Source organism: Arvicola amphibius, chromosome 7, assembly GCF_903992535.2.
Source record: "Arvicola amphibius chromosome 7, mArvAmp1.2, whole genome shotgun sequence".
Taxonomy (NCBI): Eukaryota; Metazoa; Chordata; class Mammalia; order Rodentia; family Cricetidae; genus Arvicola; species Arvicola amphibius.
Window position 1 is genome coordinate 77,394,646 of NC_052053.1, and position 25,811 is coordinate 77,420,456.

The 25,811-nt window shown below is 38.1% G+C and overlaps 1 protein-coding gene across 4 annotated transcripts in view; it reads right to left on the reverse strand.

Annotated features, from left to right (window-relative positions):
- Ppp4r4 (protein phosphatase 4 regulatory subunit 4) overlaps window positions 1-25,811 on the reverse strand; it is a 115,229-nt gene that overhangs the window by 65,352 nt on the left and 24,066 nt on the right. For 2 of the 4 annotated variants that reach the window (XR_005286105.1, XM_038335706.1), the window contains exon 3: window positions 16,579-16,681. The exons of 1 other annotated variant lie outside the window; for it this stretch is intronic. Coding sequence is in view for 1 of the 3 variants with exons in the window: in XM_038335706.1 (XP_038191634.1) it covers window positions 16,579-16,681 (103 nt within the window). In the remaining 2 variants the exon portion in view is untranslated. Of the gene's footprint in view, window positions 1-16,570; window positions 16,682-25,811 lie in introns of those variants that run through there. One more of the 4 variants, XM_038335710.1, reaches the window with a different exon arrangement.

Genomic DNA, 25,811 nt, shown 5'->3' on the forward strand with positions numbered 1-25,811 from the left:
ATTTCGCATTCCCACCAGCAATGTGTTTCTAATCAGAAATTCAATTCTTGCCTGTGTTACCCTAAGTAATATTTCCTGCTCCTTTCTTTCTGGCTGATCTCAAGACTGTCTCATTTTCCCTTATCACTGTATTCCTGGGAGAGAGTTTGTTTGTATATGTGTGTTTATGTGTGACTATGTGCATTTGTGTGTCTTTCTCCTGTTTGGTGTCCTTCTATTCTTGGAGCTAAGGTTTCTTGTCTTTTACTAATTCCAGAATCTTGGATATTATTTCTTCCATTTACCATTTTGTCTTTCTGAGATCCAACTGGAATACTAGGTCACTTCTTTGCTAAGTTTTATACTCTTTGTTGTCTTTGAGGTTGGCATGGATAACATCTGTCTTCATGTTCACTGATTTCCCCAGTAGTTGTGTCCAAACTTCCAATAAACACATGCTTCATGTCTGCTATTACCCTTTACTTCTAGCATTTCCTTTTGATTATTTTATTGAACCACCTCTCTGTTGAGATCCCTATATAGCATGCATATTATTTTCCACCAAATTTTCTAACAAGTTAATCATAGTTATTCAATTTACCTATCTCTATCTCATACTTCTTGGGTCATTGCTGATACTTGGTCATTTCCTCCCTTTATTTTGGGGGTTAGCAATTTTTCTATTCAATACTATTCACTGAAGAGAGATGCAACAACTCTGAAACAGGCATGTCTCCTCTCCAACGTTATGGGGGGTGGCAAATAAATCTACTCAGTAACTCACATAGGTTTAAGTTTTATTGTTGCTATGGTAACTTCTATGGCATCGCTGGTTTTAGATTCCTCCAACAGTGAAGCACTGTTACTTTGTGTTTAGCATGCAGTCTGAAATGCCAAAGGTTTCTCCCCCATAACCCAACAGTACTCTCAAGCAGGGGTTTCTTTTCATATTTTATTTTCCCTATTTATAAAGCACTGTTGCTTATAGTTATACATTGGCCTAGTGGGAGAAGTAAGAGTCTTTCATTCCTTATTTCTGTATCATCTTAGTCAGGACCTTTGAGTCCAGGCTGCAGAATGAAGCTTTTTCAGTGTACCTATCTGACTATTTCTTGGAGCAGGGTAGTATTTGGCAGGGTCAAATTTTTTGCCACTTCCCCACTGGCGGATCTCTATGCTTTATTTGGGTACAGAGTCTTGGGTCTAACATCTCCTTCCCTTCTCTCAAGGTCAAGAGGCTTATGTTTCCATTGTATTCCAGAAACAGTAACCATTGCATTGTCATGAAGAAAGGACACCTGATATCTGTCATAATTATAACTCTGCTGGCCTGCCCTGTTACCTGGGTACCCTGTCCCTTTAAGATACAAGCTCCGCCCACTCCCATCTCCCCCTTCCCACCAAGGCAAGCTGGTCTCCTCTCTCTCTCTCTCTCTCTCTCTCTCTCTCTCTCTCTCTCTCTCTCTCTCTCTCTCTCTCTCTCTCTCTTTCTCTCTCTCTCCTCTCTATCTCTGTGTTCATCCTTCTTCTGAAAAGGCAGCTTCTGTCTCTCCCTTCCCCCTCTTCCACTTTCCTCTCTTTCTCTGTCTCTCTCTGTCTTTCTCCTCCCCCACATAGCCCCTTACCCTTATACCCTTCCTTCCCAATACTCACCAAATAAACTCTATACCCAAGCTCTCTCTGCATGGTGTATGTCTGTCTCTCACCTGCTGTGGTCTCATACTCAGACCTGCCAGGGTCACCTAACATAAATCATAAATCACAACACTGGAGCATGACTCAGCTAGGATCCCTCCATATTCCCTCCCACCTGTGGGCAGACTGGCTGAGGCCCATGAGGATCCTGAACTAGTACCACTTTCCAACTTCCTGTGTCCGCTCCATCGCTGCACACAACACCAACTAAATGGTAAGGTCACCTTCTCCAAGTCAACTTTAGCTGACATTCATTTCTGGTAATTCCCCATGGCTGAGGACTAGGATCTCATTTCTTGTCTCAGACTGTTGTCCCTTAGACCACTCAGAATGGTCCTCTGTGCTGACGAGTCTTAGTATGGCTTGACCAATCTGCTCTACCCTTGCATTATTTTAGGGACACCTAGAATATTTTGCTATTGGATCTCTTCTCTCGTCCCTCCCTCAGCTCTGGGAAATGGCCTATGTACTCCTTAAATAACAACCTATATTGGCCACCTAATGGCAGACCCCAACACGGAAGCTTTCTAATTTCTGTCAGTGAACAGGCAGATAAAAAAAGTTTCAATTCAGTCATGTTAAATTCTGTCCCACCAGCATCTCACACCCATCTGCTTATCCCACCGCTCGGCTGCCTCCCATAGTGGCCAGTCTGTCTGTGACTGGATCTCAGGCAGGAGCCAGCAAGGCTGGTCAGTGCTACAAGTAGCAACATTATACAGTAATTGCTCTGTCATCTTCTCATGAGTGACTTATCAAAACCAAGGGATCTAGTAAAGGCTAAACCAAAAGTCTAGGCTTTATGGCATTATTGCTTTGTGGAAAAAGTGGGTGTGCTTTGCTGTAGATACTTTGCTGGAGCTGACTTCTTTTTTCTATTACATATTTGGGAATTAATTCCCACAGCTCAGAACTGTTTTGTGAGAACAGTTTCTCACTGCCAGACCTCTGTTCCTCACCCCTAGATAAGTGTGGAGATTTGCCTTCCTGTCAGTATCCAGGCATAGGGCATTCCATCTAAGATATTCACAGTGCTACTTTCCCAAGCTGCTGCTCTGATTTTACCCCAAGACCAGAACAGCAGATAATAGCATACACTGGAACTGATCATTTAGAGGCTCTTCTTCACTTAGAGCAGTAAGTCTAACTCCAGACATAGGCCCATAGAAACTGCAGGTCTGGTGTATGTGCTATGTGATCAAGAGCCATCAGCTTCTCCCTGTTTATGTAGGTTGCCTGGTTACCTGGCAGCCTCTACGCACACTGGGAGAAGAGTAGTGATGAGCTGATTTAAACAATCCATGCTCTATTCATAATTTTACTGAAAATAAACTTTTTAGCCCTTTATTAGCCACCTAAAAATGTAGTATAGCACACTAATCTTCCCCTCTAGAATTCCATGATGATTTAATTCCTTTCTTAACTAATTTTCTCTACTAAGAAGTTCACCAGACGTGTACTAGCCACTCCCATGGATCGATCTCTCTCTCTCTCTCTCTCTCTCTCTCTCTCTCGCTCTCTCTCTCTCTCTCTCTGTGTGTGTGTGTGTGTGTGTGTGTGTGTGTGTGTGTGTGTAAACCCTATGGGGCAAAAGAATCCCGGACCTTCTAGGGTGCTAGGGTTTTAAGGATATATATTACTGGGAATGTTTGGTAATGGGCTATAGAGAAGAATAAAGAAACATGGACAGACGATTCACATTGTGAGTAGACTTCAGATTTCTAGCCCTCCTTTAGCTATTTGTGGCGTCTTTAGTTGAACCCTGAAAGGGAGTCTTAAAAAGGCCAGAACTTTTAAGGCTCTCTTTAGGTTGGGTTGCTACTCGCTACTGCTGCCACTGTCCAGCCCTCAGATGCCTGCAGCCATCAGGATGGGTGGAGTGACCCCTGCCTGGGGCAGGATCTCTGTCTGTCTTCTATCTGTCCTATCCCTACCATCCACGGAGCAGGTCACTTTTCCCACCCCACTACTTTCTCAGCTGGTGGCGCTGAGAAAGTTTCCTATCTACTTCATGTATGAAAGAATGTGTGAATGGTGTGGTCACACAGATGTGATTCTGTTTTAAATGTATGGTCTATGCATCCTATATGTCTCTCTTGTTATTTCTGTTTAAAATCCCCATGGTGTGTGGACAAGGTGGCCAAGTGGTTAAGGCGATGGACTGCTAAAATCCCCGTGGTTTCTCCATGCTTTCCAACACATGACTGCTGCCATCTTTGTTGGTGGCAACCACCACCATTTTGTTTGAGTTTAAATAAGGAGGAGCCACAGACTCACGAGGTTCCGCCCCTAGACAAATGGTGCCAGCAGTTGCCTGCTAACAGGTGACCACACTCCAGTAGCAGCTTGGCTGTTCCCTAGTTACATGACCTGCTACCTTTAGGCTTTCAGCTATGCTTTTTTAAATTACTTTTATGTTCTGTTACATATATTATATCTCATTCCATACTAAAAAAGCAGTAAGTCCCAAATATTTTAAATTGGTATATACTTTTAAATCTGTTACAACATACTGTATATGTGATTTAACTCTTAAGTTGTTCTTCACTATTATCAGTTTTACTGTTAAGCTTCTATTGCAAAGTTAAAAACCAGTACAGTCAAACTTAGACCAAGCTCTCTAGACAGATCCTACACAGTAGTCATAACTTAAATATATACCCAATAAACAGCTGTCAAGTGCTCAGAGATCTGGGAAATATGGTATTTAAATGTCTAATTATTAAAAGGCTTTTTGCAACAGAGAAATGGGTTGGCTCCAGAAAGCACCACCCTATTTCCTCCAAAGAAGACAGAAGACAGATGGTCATAGAACAGTGCCCATCCACAATTTGCTTCATCAGGTGAAAGTACTAACCACTGGGAAGAACTGCCTTTCATCTAAACTCCAGAAGTTATCCAGACATGAATGAAGGAGAACTGGAATTGACTGCCTAACTGTTCAGGGTAAGGTAGACTTGTCTTCCTACAGGTTCCTAGTCTACAGGATCTTCTGAAGCCTGACAGGCCCTGCACTGACAATAGAAGACAAATACAGCCCTGAAAATACCTGCCCTCGATGATCACGGAGGATCCTGAGAAATGGTTCTAGGTAGCCAATCAGGTAAGTTCTCTGTCATTTTTTAAATCAATAACTCAAGTAAAATTTTATCCTTCTTAATGATCTCTGATGCAATTTGACGGCTGAGAGGTTTTGCCAGTTTAAAAAGGACAACCTCACCAAACAAATTTCAGTATAACTTCTTTCCATGTTTTAAATAAAAGGTTTTTAAGATGCAAAATCTCAAACCAAGAAGGTGTTTTAAGGTATACAAATGCAAATTATTAAGGTGTGTACCTGCATGCTATAAAGGACAAATACAAATTATCAAATTTTTCTCTCTCATGTTGCTATTCATAGTCTTAACATTATTAATAAAATGCTGATAAGCTATTAATCTAACTCTGACATAGTACTACCACTACTGCAAGACCAAGATTTTAAACTCTCTTTGGTTGTTTTCTAATGTTTCTAATGTTTTCATTGTACAAAAACATCTGTCATGGTCATTCTGGCACAAATATGCTGCTGTTTGTGACACGATGTATGTGTCTAAAACTTATGTTTTCATAAACTCAAAGAATTATTGTGAGTTCCAGGGAGCCAAATTGAAGGATTCACATAAAACAGGTCAGATACAGCCCTCTCTCAGTTCCCTGGTCCTGACACCCTCATCCTCAAGGACCTAAAGAAAAACTTTTTTTCTCCCTAAACATTACCTTGTCCTCTGTTCTGCCAACACCTTGCCAGGTCTAAGAGATTCCAGACAGTTCCACACCACAAATCCTGAACAGGAGTGAAGCCATCAGCTACCCCAGCTTTCTCAGGTCCCCCAAAGACTCTGACATCCACAAATCAGCAGGAAGCAGTCGTGAGAACTCGACATCCTCATTTCCTTAACCTGTCATGCCTAACTCCTCGCCTTTTTATTATAAAAGAAAGCCAGGAATGTTACAATTATAATTCTGCTGTCCTGCCCTGTCACCTTGGTACTCTGTCCCTTTAAGATACAAGCTCCACCCACTCCCAATTTCCCCCTTCCCACCAAGGCAAGCTGTTCTCGTGCCTGTCAGGTTTCCTTCTGAAGAGGCAGCCTCTGCCTTCTTCCTTCCTCCCCTTCCTTCTTTCTTTCCTTCCTTCTTTCCTTTCTCTCTCTCTCTCTTTCTCTCTTCCCTCCATAACCCTCTTACCCTTATGTCCTTCCCAATACCCACTAAATAAACTCTGTACCCAAGTTCTCTGTATGGCCAATCTCTCTGTCACCTGCCATGGCCTTTCCTACCTGGACCTGCCAGGGTCACCTGCACCATGAATCATAACAGTATCTTTCCTAGAACAGGCTGCTGTTTCTTCACACTCCCATAGAAACAATGGATCTTCACAGTGGACCAGCAGCTTCACTGTTCTTCCCTCATCAAGCCTATGCTTTACCAAAGAAAAGGTTCTGGGGAAGTAGGCACAGATGCTTCCTTCTATCAGCAGTAGTTAATAACCACCATACCTACAGCACCAAAAAGGGTTCTCTTTACTGTTCTGCCCTTGACAAGGGAGACCTATTGCGATGGTGAGGACAAAGTCACGAGTTATCCCAACCTGATGTAGACTCTGAGTAGCACATCTGCAACTAGTGCTCAGAAGGTAAAGACAAGGATTGTGAATTCAAGCCTAGCCAGAGCAACAAAGAAAGAGTTGGTATTCAAACAAACAAAAAAGCCAGTAGTCCCATGTCCCACCTTCTTTAAAGAACTAAGCAACATGTTGTTCTTTAAAATTCAACTCATGAAGCAGCCTTTGGACTTCTGTGACAGGCTCAAGAAAAGATATGAGCGTGTGGATTTAGTAGCTAACCTAGTTATAGAAAGAGAATAATACTTTCTTACAGCTCCTCTACAACATAAGAGGGAGTGGAGCTAACCGGATTTTTTTGAGCCCAGGAATTGTTTCATATTCTTTTAAGCTCAACTATACATTTAAAAGCATTTCAGAAAATCCACCTCATTTTTTATTATAGTCAGGATGGATGACTAAATGATGAAGGAACAAATATATGAACACTGTTCTTTACAAGAATTTTATGAAACAAAAATCATATTTTAGATCTATTAAAAATATTAACTGCTGAGCATGGTGACACACACCTATAATCCTGACACTTAGGAAGCTGAAGCAGGAGAATCAGAGGTTCAAGGCCATTCTTTGATGCATAAAGAATCTGAGACTGGCCAGGTTACATCAGACCTTGTCTCATAAGAAAAAAAAAACTGTCTTGCTTATATTAATTTTCCTTTTTGTCCAATCTACATACTTGTAAATGTTTCCATAGATCTTTATTATTATAAAGTAATTAGTAATATTAATCTATTTGTCCTTAAAATAGCCTTTGTATCCTTTACAAATAGATAAGATAAAAAATAACACGGGCATTATCTTTAAAAGATTATGATCAACATAATTTTATTTTACACTATAACACACAAAAGAGCAGTCCTCAGAGTCTGTCCCTGCTCCAGTTTCTCCAGTTGTCTCTCTCTCTTGGTGAACTGAGAGAGTGTTTTATAACTTCATACCTCTAGACCACAAAGCCTCCTGCACTGCACAGTTGATTCTTACCCTGATGCTGGAAACCTCCATTAACCTTACACCACTGTGGGAATCTTCCCCCTCCCCTCTTTCCCTGCGTGCAATCAGAGTGTCAGCCAATGGATGCTATGCTCCACCACAGGCCATCTGTGACCTGCAGGGTTCCTGGAACATCATGTTCTGTTTCAGATATATAATTGTGCTGTTTTCATAAAACCCTTTAGCTTTTCTCAGAATTTAAACTCTTATCTCAAAAAATGTCAACTCTGCTGAGGAAGAGAGTAACGTTTTCTGAGATGCAAACCAAAGAAGATATCAGCAATTTGTATTGCTCATTTGTATTCCTTCATTCCTTAGTTAAGACTTTTTTTCAGAGAACTATCAAAACCAATTATATATTCTTTCATACTTCTTAGAAACCTTCTAACAAAAAACTGCAGTCAAATATTGAGCTTTAAGTGCATATTTTCTCAACTTTAAATGAGTATAATACATCATATGGAACTGACAATTGTTTACAGGATGCGTCTGAGGCATGCAGCACAGCACCTGCCCCACATTAAGTGTTCCACGAATCATTACTGTTTCTCCATTCAACTGTACTACTTCAAATAAGACTTTTTAAAAAGTGTATTCATGTTTTCATTCACAAATATCTTTATTTGCAAAGTAAATGACTTCTATTCAAATTCAAAGTGAGATCATTTAAGAATCTATCTCTATTCAGTATAAATGCTGTATCATTTACATCAGGAGATATTTTTGGTATTTTCTTACTGTATCTACTCATAAAAATAAAGTCACAAACAGTAATAAAAGAAGTGGTACATCTTTGCAGAATCAAAATATTGCTAAATCACATCTAACAATTTTAAATAATCAAATTTCACACTGATTTATAGACTATGTCTCTTTTGTCTTCTATTATGTACTTCCACTTTCTCCTCTCCTGTAAAATGTCTGAGAGCAAAAATCAGTGTCATAGCATGCTATCAATGCTGTCTCAGTCAAGAAGGCTTCAGTGAGTGAGGCCAGAGTGTCAGACACTCCAAGGGTCTTTTGGGTAGACACTGATTCTCTGAGAACATTCAGTTTAATCAACATTCTTTCTCAAGTAGGCTGTGAGTGCCTGTTATTTCCAAACATCATTCCAGGCTCTGAGGATAAAATGGCAAACTAGAGTGACGAAGATTCTACCTTTATGGAAAAGAGGGAAAGACTAGTAGGTGCCAAGGTCAGAAAGGACATGATAGCAAGTTTTATTCTATCTGAAATGAAATTTGTTTCCTTTAGTTTTCTTGTAGCTACTATTAAAAATTAACAGAAGCTAAATATGTTAAAGCAGCAGAAATTTACTCTCTCACAGTCCTAGAAGCCAGATGTGCTAAAGCAGTATTACTCAGGCCAACATGTTCAGTGCCACACTCCCTTCCTTACCACTTCCAGCTATTATGCTGTCACTTCTTGGCTTTCCCATATCTTTCCCTATCTTTACTGTTGTCTTTCCCATTCATTCATCATCTGCCTTCCTCTTCTAAGAGATACGTTGTAGCATGAATAATAAAAACCCAGAGACAGGGGGCTCAGAGGTTAAGAGCACTGGCTGCTATCCCAGAGGTCCTGAGTTCAATTCCCAGCAACCACATGGTGGCTCACAACCATCTGTAATGAGATCTGGCACCTTCTTCTGTCTTGCGGGCATACATGGAGGCAGAATGTTATATACATAATAAATAAATAAATCTTTAAAAAAAAACAGAGACAGAAATTGGAGTTCAACCCCAAAACAAGAAAAGCAAGGCAGCTACGCAACTAGAGAAGTCTAACCTCTACCAAGGCTGGGTGACAGCAAAACTAAGCAGCAGCTAAAACTGAGCTATCACACGTGACAGCATTTGGGCCCCATCCAAAGGATCCAAGACAACCTCCCTATCTCTGGATCTGTTATTTACCCACATCCCGAAATTATCTTGTTCTGGAATAAGGTAACATTTACAGTTTCCTGGTATGGGAGCTTGATTCCTAGGAAGAAAGGAAAGGGAACAGAACGGAAGGGAGGGAAGGGAAGGGGATAGTATTCTGTCACTTTACTTCACCATTGAAGTAATACTCTTCTCACAAGAGTATAAAACACGATTGGTTGGTACTTTTTAAAGACCTCTCTGGGTGAGTAGCTTCTAGAAGGCAAAGTAGAAGCAATAGGTCCTGTGTGTAGCTTGCTGTAGATTTAAAGTAGCTGAGGCCTGAGAAGTGAATTACACATTAGAGATCTCTGCAATCAGATCAGCCAGTCAAGAGGATGACAAAGCTCAGAATGACTAAGACCAAAACCACAAATGACAGCTTATGCTGGAAAGAATATGTAGTAAGGGGAACACTCCTCCATTGTTGGTAGGACGGCAAACTTTCATAGCCACTTTGGAAATTAATATGGCAGTTTCTCAGAAAATTGGGAATCAATCTACTTCAAGACCCAGCTATACCACTCTTGGGCATATACATAAGGGATGCTCAATCATACAAGGATACTTGCTTAACTGTGTTTATAGCAACTTTATTTGTAATAGCCAAAACCTGGAAACAATGTAGATGCCCCTCAACTGAAGAATGAATAAAGAAAATATGGTACATTTACACAATGGAGTATTACTCAGCTGTTAAAAACAATGACATGAGAAAATTTGAAAGTGATTAGATGGAACTAGAAAAAAATATCATCGTGAGGTAAGCCAGACCCAGAAAGAAAAACATGGTTTGTACTCACTCATAAGTGAATATTAGCTGTAAAGTAAAGGATAACCATGCTTTAATCCACAGACCCATAGAGACTAGGTAGTAAGGAGGACCCAAGAAGGGGACATATGAATCTTCCTAGAAGGAAAATAGAAGAGACTTCTTGGGTGGCCTGGGGCTGGTGGGGATGGGAACCTGAGAGATTGGGTTGAGGGGTAGATGAAGGGGGAGAGTACTGAAAAAGATAACTGGAAATGGGGGGATGGTGCATTTCAGCGTCAGGTAGAAACCTGATGCAAGTGAAACTTCCACAAATGGCCCTAGCTAAGACTTCTAATAATAGTGGAAATGTAGCCTGAACTGGCCATCTCCTGTGATCAGACTGGTGACTACCCCAATTGTCATTAGAGAGCCATTGTCTACTAACAGACAGAAACAGATACAGATATACAGCCAAACATTAGGCCAAGCTCAGAGAAACCTGCTGAAGAGAGGGAGGAAGGATTATAGGAGTCAGAGGAGTCAAGGACATCACAAGAAAGTTCACAGAAAAAAAAAGCTAACCTGGCTCACAGGAATTCATAGAGTCTGAGCCAACAACCACAGTGCCTGTATGGAACTGACCTTGGCCCTCTACAAATATGTGACAGTTACACAGTTACGTAGGTTGGTCTACTTGTGAAACTCCTAACAAAGGGAGCAGGGGCTGTCCCTAACACTTTGACTGGCTCTTTGAGTCCTACTCCTCACACTGGGTCACCCTGCCCCTTAAAACAAGGGGAGGAACTTAGTCTTGCTGCAACTTGATATTCCATGCTTTGTTGATATCCATGGATGGCCTGCCCCTTTCTGAACAGAGACAGAGAAGGAGTGGATTGCAGGGAAGGGGGAAATGGGAGGGAAGGAGTGAGGGGAAACTTTGGTTGAATGTAAAACAAATAAATAAGGTTGACTGAGCTGCCACAGAAAGTTGGTTGATTAAGCTGTCCCTTCCTTTGTGGGATGAACAGGCATCACAGAGCTGTTCGTCTGAATTCAGAGATTCAAATGTATAAAACATTCAATAGTGTACAGCATCTGGCACCCAGTAAGACCTTAGTAAATATTCATTACAGTCATTTTCTGAGCCTAATGACACACCTTTTCTACTGTACAATATTATGACACAGTTTTGGAACAAAATATAAGTAAATGAAATTAATTCAAAAGTTCAACAGGAAGAAATGTTTGGTGCTGTATTATAATGAAGTTCATTATGCTATCTTAAGTGTAATGATATCACCTGTAGTGGCATTTCATTTGTATTTTAATAAATAAAGCTTGTCTAAGGATCAGAAAAGTAAAACAGTCACACTGGCCAGCCTTAAAGACCAGGCAGTAATGACACATGCCTTTAATCCCAGAGGCCACACTAGTCACCATAAAAACCAGGTAGTGCATGCCCTTAATCCCAGTGGTGTATGCCTTTAATTCCAGGCCTAGAGAGAAAGATAAAATAAAAGGAGATGGCTCACAGCCACAGCCTCATCCTGAGATTCCTGGAGGCAGGATCGTCATTTGGGACTGAGGTAGAAGTATGTGCCAGTGGCTAGCTGTTTTGCTTTCCTGATCTTTAGGTTGAACCCCAATTTCTGTCTCTGAGTTTTTATTAATTGTGTTTCATTTGGTGTCCAACTAAAATACAAATGAAACGCCACTACAATAACCCTCATTTGTAATTTTATAAAAGGATACAGAATTTTAGAAATTTATCTTGACAGTCAAAATCCCTTCACTTCCAGATAACATAAGCACAAGTATATTATTAAAGTCTAATGTCTCAGAATTCAGTTTATTAAGTTCTGGAAAAATACTAGATCAATAATGACCATATAATTAAATTATATAACATGAATAAAATAACTATATCTTGAAATATTTTCACATCTTTAGAACTTAAATTTGAAGTCAATAAATATTTTCCTTCTTGATTCTTACTAAAATTCTACATTGAGACAAGTACACAACACTTTAACATCCACTTTGGATACAGTTTAGAAAGGAAATTTTGGAAATAATTGAAATTAGTTCAATTATAATCCTAATATTTTGGCTGGAATTTTAATATTTTATTTATTTTGTTTTTAGATTTTATTTTAATTGTGTGTTTGTGTGTGCATATTCACACATGTGCATGTATGTATATGTATACACATGTGAGTACAGTGTCCACAGAGGCCAGAAGAGGGCATCAGATCCCCTGGAGTTGGCGTTACAAGTGACTGTAATCCATCCTGCCTGAGTGCCAAGAACCAAACTCAGATTCTCTAGAGCAGTATGCACTCTTAACTGCTGAAACATCTCTCTAGTCCCTCCTGTTTTAAAGTTTAAATTTCTTCATCTTGGCAAAGTGTCATGGCTTGGGAGGCAGAGGAAGAAGAATCTTTGTGAGTCTAAGGACAGTCTTGTCTCTATAGAAAATTCCAGAACAGCCAGGACTACCTAGAAAGATCTTGTCAGAAAAAAAGGCAAATTTCTTCATCTCTAAAACAGTGAAAACAGTAACCTTTTAATTAAGACACAGTAGACACAGTGACAATGATGAAATGAAAATGTAGTAAAAAAAATTATCACCAATACAATTTTATAATGTGTAAGACCAGCTAAGCCCTAACATTCCTTTTCCTCATGTTCTTTTAGGTGAAGCAAGGTAAGGGGTTAGCTCTGAAAGTTGTTTAGTCCAGTGAAGCAGAGTCAAGCGGGGGGGGGGGGGGGGGGGGGGGGACCGACAGGGCCGTCTATCCCCAACCTGGTTCTTTTTAAAGGTACCTTTCTCCCCTGGAGCAGCCACGCCCCTGAAAGCAGGGATTGGTCAGCTGCCCCAACAAGTCTGGAGTCACAAATGTGGGTAATACCCTTGGGAATAATTACTTCCTCCATGAAATACTGCTTGGATTTTTAGATTCTCTCAAAGCGAATCATGAAAGATCAATATTAGCAAGCATTTCTATTATCATCATCCGTGGACTCAAGAGACCTTCTACTATCATATTGAAAACCACTAGATGTTCACACCAATCATCTGGAAGCTCTTCCCAACTACAACCCACTGGAATTTTGTTCATTCTGATATATGCAACTGAGACATATATGCACACCATCCACTGCTTTAGTTCATCATTTCAATCCAACTTGCCACTGACTCTTATTAGAGACCCAGTACTAAAACACTGTAACTGTCCCACTTGAGTTTGTGCTCTATACATTAATCAAAATGAACACAAGATGCAAATAGATCAAGTAACTCTGATGTTCAAAGTCTCCAATAGCTTTCCACTGTCCTTAAAATCAATGTTATTGACATTTGTCCAGCCTGTTCTCTGATCCCACTCCACTCCTCCCACTAGCCCCAACCACACCTACCACTGTTCTATCAGGTTCTTGCATCTCAGGCCACCTGCTGCTGTCTTGGCCACAATCTTGCTAAGAGGATTTACTTGCCCTCCCAGTGCATGGAAGGTCTTCTGCTAACTTACTACTTTGTCTCAGTGTCCCAGTTTTGGTTTTTGTACATTCAGAGCACTTATCACAAGTGACAGTCAGCCTTTTGTTTGGTTACTTGTTAAAGTCTGGGTCTCCTCCGCACTACAGCCTCTTGTAAAAACAAGTTACCTGTTTTTATTCATCTCTACTTCAGTGTTTACAACTGTGCCTCATTCCTGGCAAATAGTGCTCAGTAAATAAACACAAGTGAGCATAAATGCCATTATTATTAAATGTTCACTGTGGCATATAACATGAATTTGCCACAAAATCAACTAAGAAATAGCAAGGTGAAGAAACTGACTATGAGAAATATATTATCATAGCTTGTCACTGGAATAAGCCAGGCAGAGCTGAAAATGGGCCAGCCTGAAGTACCAGTAAGTCTTGACAATCTCTGAGCACAGTGGTTTTAAAAATCATCTGCAAATAGGCATTGTTTCACCAGTTAAAATGCACTGAGAAATGTTTGACCATCTTCTATTGTGTTAAGCTGTCACAAAAGCATGATCATCAGTGTTACCCCCCCATAAACTTTATCTCCTGTGCTTCACTCCAATGTTTTCATGCAAAGTGAGAACCACACATTCTGCTGCTCTTTCACTCAGCTGCATGACTTAAGGACTTTCCTGATGTGGGGTCCCACCTGAGACCCTTCTACCTTTTTGTATCTCCTCCAAACAGTGCAGGCAAGAAAGATGAAGGTCCTAACAAATGCTTGCTTACTAGTTATCCTGAAGAAAGAGTGAAGAGCTGGGGTTATAGCTCAGCTGTAGAGTACACAAGGCCCCAGGTTCAAGCCCTAGCACTACATGAACTGGCCACGGGGATGTAACCCTCTAATACTAATGCTTGTGAGGTGGAGGCAGGAAAATCATCAGAAGCTCAGTGTCATCCTCAGCTACATATTGAGTTCTACACCAGCCTGGGTTAATTAAGATTCTAACCAGAAACTAATTAATTAAATAAAAAAGAAAGAAATCATTCATCAATAAAGATTTTCTTTAAACAAATTCATTAGTGGGTACTTGTTTTGAATCAATCAGTTAATGTTTTGTATTAAAACCATATCTTCAGCCCAGCAGTGGTGGCGCACACCTTTAATCCCAGCACTCAGGAAACAGAGGCAGGCTGATCTCTGTGAGTTTGAGCCCAGCCTGGTCTACAAGAGTTAGTTCTAGGACAGGCTTCAAAGCTACAGAGAAACCCTGTCTTGAAAAAAAAATCTTCATCTAGACATGGTGAAACATACCCTTAATTCCAGGCTTCAATAAACAGAGGCAGGCAGATCTCTGAGTTTGAGGCTAGCCTGATCTACAGAGAGTTCCAGGATATCTGGGGCTACACAGAGAAGTCCTGTCTCAAAGAACATAAAGCAAACATATCTTCCATAATGCAAACATATCTTATAGTTTCAGAAGATACATCTGAAACTGCATATAAATACACTGTATATATGAAATGAATGTATATTCTCCTTTTTTCTTTTTTCTAAAGGGGAGTTATTTTGGTGCTGGGAACTGTGATGAACCCAGGTACTCACATATGCAAAATTTCTTAGTAGTTATACTTAGTTGCCTTGACTATGAGCACATTAGCAAAACTTTGGCAGAACTATTTCAGAACCTACAAAGGTTGCTGCTGTCTACCTTTCATCCTCTATTGTTATTTTGGAGAACTGGATGCTAGGGGCTGGAGAGGCAGCTGCTCTTCCAGAGGACCTGGATTCAATTCCCAGAAGCCAGAAGGCAGCTTACAACTATCTATAACTCTAGACCCAGGAGATACTAATACCTCTTCTGGCCCCTTTGGGAACCAGGTATGCACTTTGGATAGTCTGATCTCTGTGAACTAGACTTAGCCAACTCAACACAGTATGCAGAGATGTTTTACATTAAAATTAATTTTCTTACTTATATGAACCTCTTTCAACCATTTACTTCATTCCTCTGGTGTCATGATAATAATGTTAGGTCAGTTAACACTACCAAAATCAAATGTACAAATAGGCTTGATCTATATAAGCTTATCCACTTCAAAATTAGACATGATTCTGGGAAAGAGACATAACAAAGCTTAATGAATTCATGAATCAACATGGAAGCCAGTAAAAATTCATATTGATTTGTAGAAATGTGGGCTTCTTATGAAAATGACAATAGTTGCAACCATGCTATAAATAATTTCAAAAATAAACCTCAAAGATATATTAATGATTACAGTTTGAAAATATCTATAAACTCATTTGTAAGCAGTTATAACCAAATGAAAAGCTGAAGGTAAGTAAATATTAGCATAGCAGGCAACCTCTGACCCATTAGTGATTATGATGCTAGAAAACATAAAGACAGATGTCCAGATTGCTCACAAAATACTTGTTAAAAAATAAAAAAGGAGTTCTTTTTTTTCTTCATATGCACACAGGTACAAATAAATAATAACTATCAGTTATTAATATCTAGCATGATATAGTAGTAATCAATGGACATTACATACTTGAGGAGAAATATGATAGTAGAGAAAATATTTATGGTCACAGCAAGAAACTAATTCTCAAGAAACTTAGGAAGGAGTGAAATCCATGTAAACTAAAACATGTCTCAAAGAACGTAAATGATCATAATGAACTCCATTTGAGGATTCCTCAGAAGTCAACACAAGCCTATCCACAGGATCTTAGTTAAATTACTATCAGTAGTGAAGACATAAAATTGGTGTGATAATTTTTAAAATTTCTGAAAACAATATCAAATTATATATCTATAATTTTATAAAGATACTTAATTTTTAAGCTATTATAAATCTACCTTTAAAATGTCTTTACTGAAAATCACCAAGGAACTCTTTACAACTAATTTTCCTAAATATGTTTATTATAATTCAAAATAAACATAACATTTCTTCTACTCCATTAGTAGGTGTAAAAGATCCACCATCAAAGCTCCAAAATTTTCTCTTAATAGTGACAACATGCTACTGGGGAAAGAAAAAAGATCGAGAAACTTGAATCTTATTTCATACCAACTTACTCTGACTTTGGGTAAGACTCTCCGAAGGGTCTCAGTAGGATTCTGTCGCATCAAAATTGGAAGATTTGCAATCACACTTGTTCCTTGGATATCTTGACCAGCACTTACAAGGAAAATGCAAATTTTTAAATTTAAAATTAGGAGCTGAATTTTTAATTTAATGGGTCTATTTGAAAAAAATAACCATTTTTAATGATTTCCTACAATGTTTAAAACACATCATTGAAATACAAAAGTAAAACCAGATATAAAATCTTATTAAATAAATTTTATAACAAATACATATAGACATTACAGATATGCTAAAATACAATTTTCTGTTAATATACATATCATAAAGTGTTAAACATTTTACTAATACTTTACAAATCTACCACATTTTTCTCTGTGATGTGAAAGTTTGCTACTCTATAAAAATATATAATGATAGAACATAGTAAAATAATAATTACAGCAACAACTAAAATAATCTACACAAAAAAACAATGCTGAGTACACTGAAATGACTTATATAGTTTGGTTTCATGAAATGCAAGAAACTTCTGAAAGATACACTCAAAGCTCTTACAGGCCACTAGGACATTTTATATAATGCCTTTTTGGTCTAACATACATTAAGGCTTTGTTCCTAAAATAATATCTGTGGTATTCTAGAGGCCTAAATACTTTGGGAAATATTCAAATCCTTCTGGAAAGAACACTTCCATGAACTACAAATACTTCTTTAAAATACAGCCTGAGTGATACAAGTTTTGCAAGCATGTCAAGTACTGAAGGAAATGCCGCCTGTTCTGAACAGACACCAAACACATTAAATGTTTATGGCATAAATTTTATTTATTTACACACTTTCAATAAATTAAAATTATTTTTACTTCTCTTCAACCTGTGGTCATTTGAAGATGAATGGCCCCACAGCTCATATATTTGAATAACTTGGTCCCTAGTTGGTAGAACTGTTTGGGAAAGATTAGGTGGTGTGGTCTTGTTGAAGAAGGTGTGACTCTTGAGATGGGCTTTTAGGTTTCCAAAGAGCCATTCTGAGTCTCTCTCTGTGTCCTAAGGTTGTGTCTCAACATGTGAGCTCTCAGCTACTGCTCTAGCACCATGACTGCCTGCTGCCATGCTCCCTGCCACGATTGTCATGGATGCTAATCCTCTGAAACTGTAAGTCCCAGTAAATTCTTTTATAGTGTTTTACTGTAGCAACAGAAAAGTAACTACAACAAGAATTATTCATGGTTTTACAAAATGTATGTGAACTTTAAATATAAAGTTTTCAAATAGTTTTTTAAGGAATATGTTTGCTTCTTCAGAATTATTCAGGTTTTTTTTTTCAGTCATAAACAACATGTTCTAGTTGTGAATGAAGCTGTCCTGCCATGATCAAGTCTTGACCTGCTGCACTACAGCAGACTATGGAATACAGGGTTTTACAATCATTTTCACTTTCTTACCTTTGTAAGTAGATCTTTTAAAGAAAAAAATGAAGAGAAAAGAGAACAGCATGAAATAAGGGACTATGCTAATCTAGGAAGATTCTCAGAGGTGGAAACTAAAGTTGTCCAAAAAAATTACTTGTCATAAAATGAAAGGTAACACCTAAAATATGTCTACACCCTAATCTGGAATGCTGGAGTGTATTCTTAATTTTTAGAAGAATCCTGAGTGAAGAGATCATCCTATATTATCTAGGTCTAGTAACATGCGTATATAAAGGAGTTATCCAGAGTAAAACACAGGACAGGAGAAGGCAATTTGACTACAAAAATGGAGATAGGAGTGATGTAGCCACATGATAAGGTATGCTGATGCAGGAAGCTAAGAGGGCAAAACTGGGTACCACTGATTTCTTGACTTGGGACTTCTGGTCTACAAAACTATGAAAACAATATTTCTTGTTGTCTCAGGTTACACATAGACAAATACACTACTGTAGTGATTTATATGTGAGTAAAGGTTCATGTGTTTGAACACTTGGACCTCAAAAGGCAAATATCACATGTTCAAGATTACAAAAGGTAGCAAAAAAAGACTCTAAAATAGGAAGCTATTCTGAACCATACCTTCAGGGTTTAAAGATTATAATCCAATTCCGTGTGTGTGTGTGCGTGTGCGTGTGTGTGCGTGTGTTTAATGAGAAAGTAAGGCAAAGACTAATAGTTCTTATCACAAGAGACAGAGACCACAAAACATATAATTATAACCTACTATTTGTCTGCAAAAGAAAATTAAGAAAATAAATAAGACCTGAGACCATCACAGTCATCATTAATTATGAAAATGTAGAATTGAGGTGACAGAACTCAGCAGAAAGTTGGAAAAATGACTCAACTAGAAAAGATAGTGAATGAAACAATTACTGCTGAAGAGAACCAGGGAAATTTTAAATATTAAAATAAAAGATTTGAAAGTAAAAAGAATATGAGAGAACATAATACAGAAGATGAACAAAAATACAACATGATGATAGGAGGAATCCTAAGAAAAAACTACTAAGCAAAGCATTTTATTTAAGTTAAAAATATTTTAAAAACTGGCTGTGATGTTTTGAATAAAAATGCCTCCCATAGGCTCATATATTTGAAGGCTTAGTCACCAGTGAGTAGTATTATTTGGAAAGATTAGAAGGTGTGGCCTTGTTGGAGGAAGTTTGTCACAACCAGTGTGGGCTTTGAGGTTTCAAAAGCCCATGCCAAGCTCAGTGTCTTTCTGTTGGCCTTTGGATCAGGATGCAGTTTTTAGCTACTTCTTCAGCACCATACCTTCCTGCTGTCATGCTCTCTGTCATGATGATAATAGACTAAGCCTCGGAAATAGTAAGCAAGCTCTGAATTAAATGTTTTCTAAGAGTTGCCTGGTCATGCATGATGTCTCTTCACTGCAATAGAACACTAAGACATGGGCACTGGCCACAGATAAGACTGGCCCCACCAATAGAGAGCTTGTGATAAGGGGCTCAAGAGACCCCCCCAACTTACTGATGAAATACTGGCAAGTAACATATTGGGAGGAGGAGGCACAGTATTAAGTTGTGCACCCACTTTTGAGCCTAGGAGACTCTGGAGATCAGTTCGATTCTGTTGTCATAAAGACCTAAAAGTTAAACTCAGTAGGGACACAAACAAAACAAACAAGGACTGAAATAGTCCCAGGGAATCAGCTGACGCTTAAAGAGAATTGACTTTGAAGAGAAGTTACAGAAGGCACATGTGGATCATGTGAATCCCAATCTTAACTGCATTCTGGTCCTATTACCCTCCAAACATTTTCCTACAGAAATTTTAATGCAAAGGGAAGATATTATCTTAGAATGGATATTTTTACCACATAAACCAAGTAAAAATTTAAAAACTTATATGGAAAAGGTCTCTGAGTTAATTCTAAACGGAAAATTGATACTTTGTCAGTTAGCAGCAATAATCCCTGCAAAAATTATCGTAACTTTTACTAATGATGGAATTAATGAACTATGGGAAGAATGTGGACCCTGACAAAGAGCTTGTAGTACAACTATCCCAAAAGCGAGAGAATATGACTTATGAAGAGAACTAATTGAATCCTTCCTCACATTGTATAGGCCACATCAATAGCTGGAGCCCCTACATTCTATACTGATGTAAATAAATCATGAAAGGCAGGTTACAAACTAGAAAATTGAATTAAAGTGGAACAAAGCTCTTATGATTCTGTACAAAAATCAGAATTATATGCTGTTCTCATGGTACTAAGGGATTTTAAAGAGCCTCTCAATATATTTACCAATTCACAATATGCAGAAAGAGATTTTTGTATATTGAAATCGACTTCTATATTTATTCAGGTACAAGATATATATAATTAGGAATAGGCATCACCCCAAATACATAACACACATCTAATCCCATACAGGCCTACCAGGTCCTCTAGCACAAGGTAATGCGGAAATTAATCAATTATTGATTGGAAATGTGCTGAAGGCCTCAGAATTTCATACAAAAAGCATGTCAATAGCAAGGGTTTAAAAAAGGACTCTTTCAGCCGGGCGGTGGTGGCGCACGCCTTTAATCCCAGCACTCGGGAGGCAGAGGCACGCGGATCTCTGAGTTCGAGGCCAGCCTGGTCTACAAGAGCTAGTTCCAGGACAGGCTCTAGAAACTACAGGGAAACCCTGTCTCAAAAAACAAAAACAAACAAAAAAAAAGGACTCTTTCATTACATGGCAAGAAGCCAAGAAGAGTATACTTGTTCTTTATACAACCAAACACCACTACCTGCAGGAAGTAACCCAAAGGATACTCAATGTGTTCTATTTCATATAATTCAGAAAACTAAAATATGGGCACCACACCATTAATACCTATTCAGGTTTTCAATGGGCAACTGCTTTGAGTTCGGAAAAGGTTAATTCAGTAATAACATATTTACTAGAAGTTATGGCCATCATGGGTATACCTGCACAAATAAAGACAGACAATGCTCCAGTGTATATCTCTTTAAAAATGAAACAACTTTTTGCTTAGTTTGTGTGCATACCACACAATCCCACAGGACAGGCAGTATAGAAAGATCAAATTGAACTCTTAAGGATATGCTAAATAAACAGAAAGATATGAAAAATAGCCCCAGAAATAGATTGTATAATGCTTTATTAACTTTGAATTTTCTAAATTCTAATAAGAAAGGAATAACAGCTGTGGAGAGACATTAGATAGTAGAAAACCTATGGAATTAAATCAGTCGATATACTTTAAAGATGTACTGGTCTCAGAATGAAAACCAGGACATGTGTTACATTGGGGAAGGAATTTTGCTTTTGTTTCCACAGGAGAAGAAAAGCTATGGATATCATTAAAAATTGATGAAGATTTGATTTGAACAAAAGACACCTCTTAATTAGAAGAGATGAAAGTTTATCAAACATCATGGCCTTTTAATCTGAACTAACCTATAAAACTAACAAATGCTTTCATTTGATCAGATATAACTTGCCGAAAAAGAATCTCCCTAAAATTAGGGTTGGAGAAGGGTTTTGTTTCTGTTTTTCAGGAGAAAAAAGATATCCAGACAAGGAATCTGAAGACTACAGGACAAATGAGACATCTGAAGAAAAAAATAAATCATCCAGAAAAAATGTCTCAAAAAAAAGAGTAAATTGGCCTATCAGTTATATCACATTTCCAACATGGTAAAATTTCATAAATCTTCACAAATGTTTGTTTCTGCTGTTCTAAAGACACATAATGGTCTTTTTGTAGTCCCAGTCCAATTAAAGACTAAAACTAACTTTGAAGTTGGAGTATGGCTCTCTCCTTCTCTAAACCAAAACATGATTATTAAAGTGAAATTCAAAATCTCTGTCTTGTGTCAGAAGAGTCACCTGATAGGGAACAGAAGAAAAACAAAAATTTAAGGACTATTTTATTGCTACTAATCTCATAATCTTTTGGTTTTATATTGACCCTTTGACAGCTTTTCTTAAGGTATAAGATTTATAAGACATATATTTTTAACTTTTTGTCATGTATTAATGGTCATATAGAGTATTAACTAATTCTAGAAAAATGTTTCATCTACCTTCCTGTACATGATTTTGGTTTGAGTCTCTATCAGTTTTCTCCAGTGAACCATGAGCATACCTAACAGCAACCTTTGAAGTCTCCATAAGGAGCATGGGGCCCCACAACGATGATGACGACTCCTTCAGGACTATGATAACACTACTACGCTGAAAAACACCACCTAATTATTGGCTTTGGACTACAAACTTCTCATAATAATTTCGAGGTAGCTAGCTGAGATGATCCAACCTAAAAACTACTCTAGCCAGGACTTGAGACAGGCCTGTACTTTTCCATTACACAAAGACTGGACAAAAAAAATGATACAGCTACCTCTCCCAGGACTTGACAATTAACTCCAATTTTTCTTTTCAGGATCCCCTAAAGATACCGTCACCCCCATACAGCAGGAAGTAAATTTAAAAATACAATGCCCACATTCCCAAGAGGTGGGGTGGGTGGTGTTTGGTCATTCAATGGATTATGGATATTTGTTATTGTTTAGGGGGTTAGTAACAAGCTATTCTTGGTAATAGTCAGGAAAAAAGCTAAACAAAAGAAATTAGATTTAAGGTTCTTGTTTTGAAAAGAAAAAAATGGGGGGATATAGATATGATAGGACAAAAGGATAGATATTGAATCTACTCTGAAAAAATGGAGGATATAGAAATGATAAGATAAAAAGGTAGGCTACTGAATCTACTTCTAAAAATCAACTACTAGTTTTAAACATTTTACATTGGATTGGACTTTTGTATATTGTATATAAACTTTGTATATTAAGATTAACTTTGTTAGAACCTACTGTACATACATTTCTACTCTTATTCAAGGTATTTTAACTATACAGCTCATTTAACAATATAAGGCAGATTTCTAGTCCTTGAAAGTTATTACCAACTGCTTAGGATAATAAGGGAATGCAGGTTAGTAATTAGCCACCTATTATAATCAAACTTATAGTCACATTAGGTATGTTTTCAAGGTCAAAGGTATATTTTAGATACATCTTCAAACACTTCAGAGATCTAGAAAACATAGCATTTAAGATGTTAAAATAACTTAGGTTCTTTTTATGACAATGAGGCATGTCTGCCCCTGGCAGTACCATTCTACTTCAGAGAAGATAAAGGGCATTGAAGAAAGTCCACAAGAAGTTTACTTTCTTTGTGGCAAAATTAAGCCATGGGGCAAGAAAATGTCCTTGCTTTGACTGCTGACAGTATGCTGTCATAATAGAACAAGCAGGACACAAAAGAAAGTGACACCAAACATTGTCAAGACAAGGAGGGACTGCCCTTCCCAATATCCTGCTTCACAAAAAAAAGTCTGTTATATATGCTAGGCCTGTAGGCTGAAGATGGATACCCCAACATCACAGAGGAACTTTGGGTGAGAGTCCAGGAAGTCAGCTGTTTTTGTCAATTCTCAGTTTTTGAAAATTGCTTGCTCACTTATTCAGTTAATATTATTTCCTTCTTGGGTTTCTGAGGGGATTGAAGACTAGATAGTTATAGTTTTCCTTGTTTACCAGATGCAGAAAGCAAGTTTTGATAGAAAGTAAATTAGGCACAAGACTTTAGACTCACCAAGATAGGACAGATATGGAGTATTTTCTCTGAATTTGTCAAATGCAAATGGACTAGATGTTGTTAATGTACTTATTGCCTGTATGCCTATTTATACTGTATATTGCTATTATATTTACTGTATACATTTTTTCTTATATTAGTTATGTACTTTTAATTTTATATAAAAAAGGAAAAATATAGTGATATTTTACTTCTGTTTTCATACATAAAGCTTGCCACTACAAGTCAGGCAGTGGTGGCACACACTTTTAATCCAAGGATTTGGGAGACAGAGGCAGATGGATCTCTGTAAATTCAAGGCCATCCTCAGCTAAACAAGATCAATGCAGAAACAAATCCAGCTGGTGGTACCTCACATCTTTAATCCCAATACTAGAAAGTTTAACACCATTAATCCCAGCACTAGACGGAATACAGTTTGGAGGAGAGAGAGAGGCTCTGGCTGCTTAGTCTGCTTAGTCTATGGTCACCCAGTCTTAGTAGAGGTAAGACTTCTCTAGTGGCTTGGCTGATTTGCTTTCAATATCTGTCTCTGGGTTTTTATTATTTGTGTTACAGTCATGAATATGGAAGATATTTGTATGAAGAAGGGAGGGTGGCAGGAGGAGAGGATGACCAACCAGAGTACACTATATACATGTATGAAATGGTCAAAGAAAACGTGTTTTTTAAAGGCTGGCAAAATGGCTCAGCAGGTAAATGCACTTGCCTCTAAGTCTGACAACCTAAGTTCAATTCCTGGAACCTATATACAGGTAAAAAGAAGAAAACTAACTCCACAAAGTTATCCTCTGGCTTCCAATACATGCCATGGTCAAAACAATTAAGTAAATATTTAAAAATTTTAATTAAGAGTTGCAGAGATGGCTTATTAGTTAACAGCGCTTGCTGCTCTTGCAGAGGACCCAGGTAAGATTCCCACAACCTACATGGTAGCTCTTTTTCATCCTCAACTCCAGTTCCAGGGGATCAGATGCCCTCTTTTGACCTCCATAGGCACCAAGGACACATATAGTGTACAGACACATACACATACAGATGAAATACCACACATATAAATTTTAAAATTAATTTTTTCTAAAATTAAAAAAATGAAAGAGCATACCATATTCCCAAGAAATCAATACAGTACAACCACCACTTAGATAAACAGTTGAACTTTAAAGAAAATAAAAATTATTTGGGAATCCAAATAAAATGAACAAGTTACTTAACAACAGAAAATCACACCTCCATTGATTTTGATAGCAATATGGTATTAACTAAGCAATAATGCTTCAGAGGCTGACACTGCTTACTACACCTAGGATATAAACAGGAAAAAAAAGAAAACAACCTAAACCATAATTCTCGTAATTGCTAACAAACACAAAAACTAAATTTCTATAATCAATTAATACCTGGCTCTTCTCCTGACAGGAAGAGAAAAAGGTATTATGGATAACATAGTGGGCATCATCAGTTAATAGGGAACAGGTTAGCCAGTTGTTAACCTGTTAGGTTAGGTTCAGTTGTTAGTGAACTCCTCCTTTCCTTCCTACCCCTGTTTGGGGTCCATTTACAATATATTGTTACCCAGCAGGTAGAGCCCAGGATGCTGCTAAACATCCTACAGTGTGTAGGACAGCTCCCCACAATAAAGAACATCCATTTCCCACCAACAACAAAAATCCAAGAAACTCTGGTTTAGGCAAAGCAACTATTAGCTAAATAATGTGAATAGTAGTGTTAGATAACTGCTTAGCTACAATGGTTATTTCATATTTTCGGCTACATGTTCAGTTTAGCAGAAATACACAGGTGCTAACTTCAAGCTGGTAAGTACTGCACACTAGAGAAGTGGCTCTCAAACTTAGCATGCTTGAGATTAGCAGGGCACTTGATAATACTGAGCCAAATCCCAGATCCTCTGGGTTCATAGGTCTCACTGAGGCCTAAGGACTTGATTTCTCACAGTTACCCAGTGATACTGCTGCTGTGGTCTGGGCCATGCATTTTAGGAGCCACCATTCTAGATGATTTTTTAATAATTAAAAAATAATTTTAGAAAGTATATTGGTTAGTTTTTTGTCAACTTGATGCAAACAAGAGTTGTCTCGAA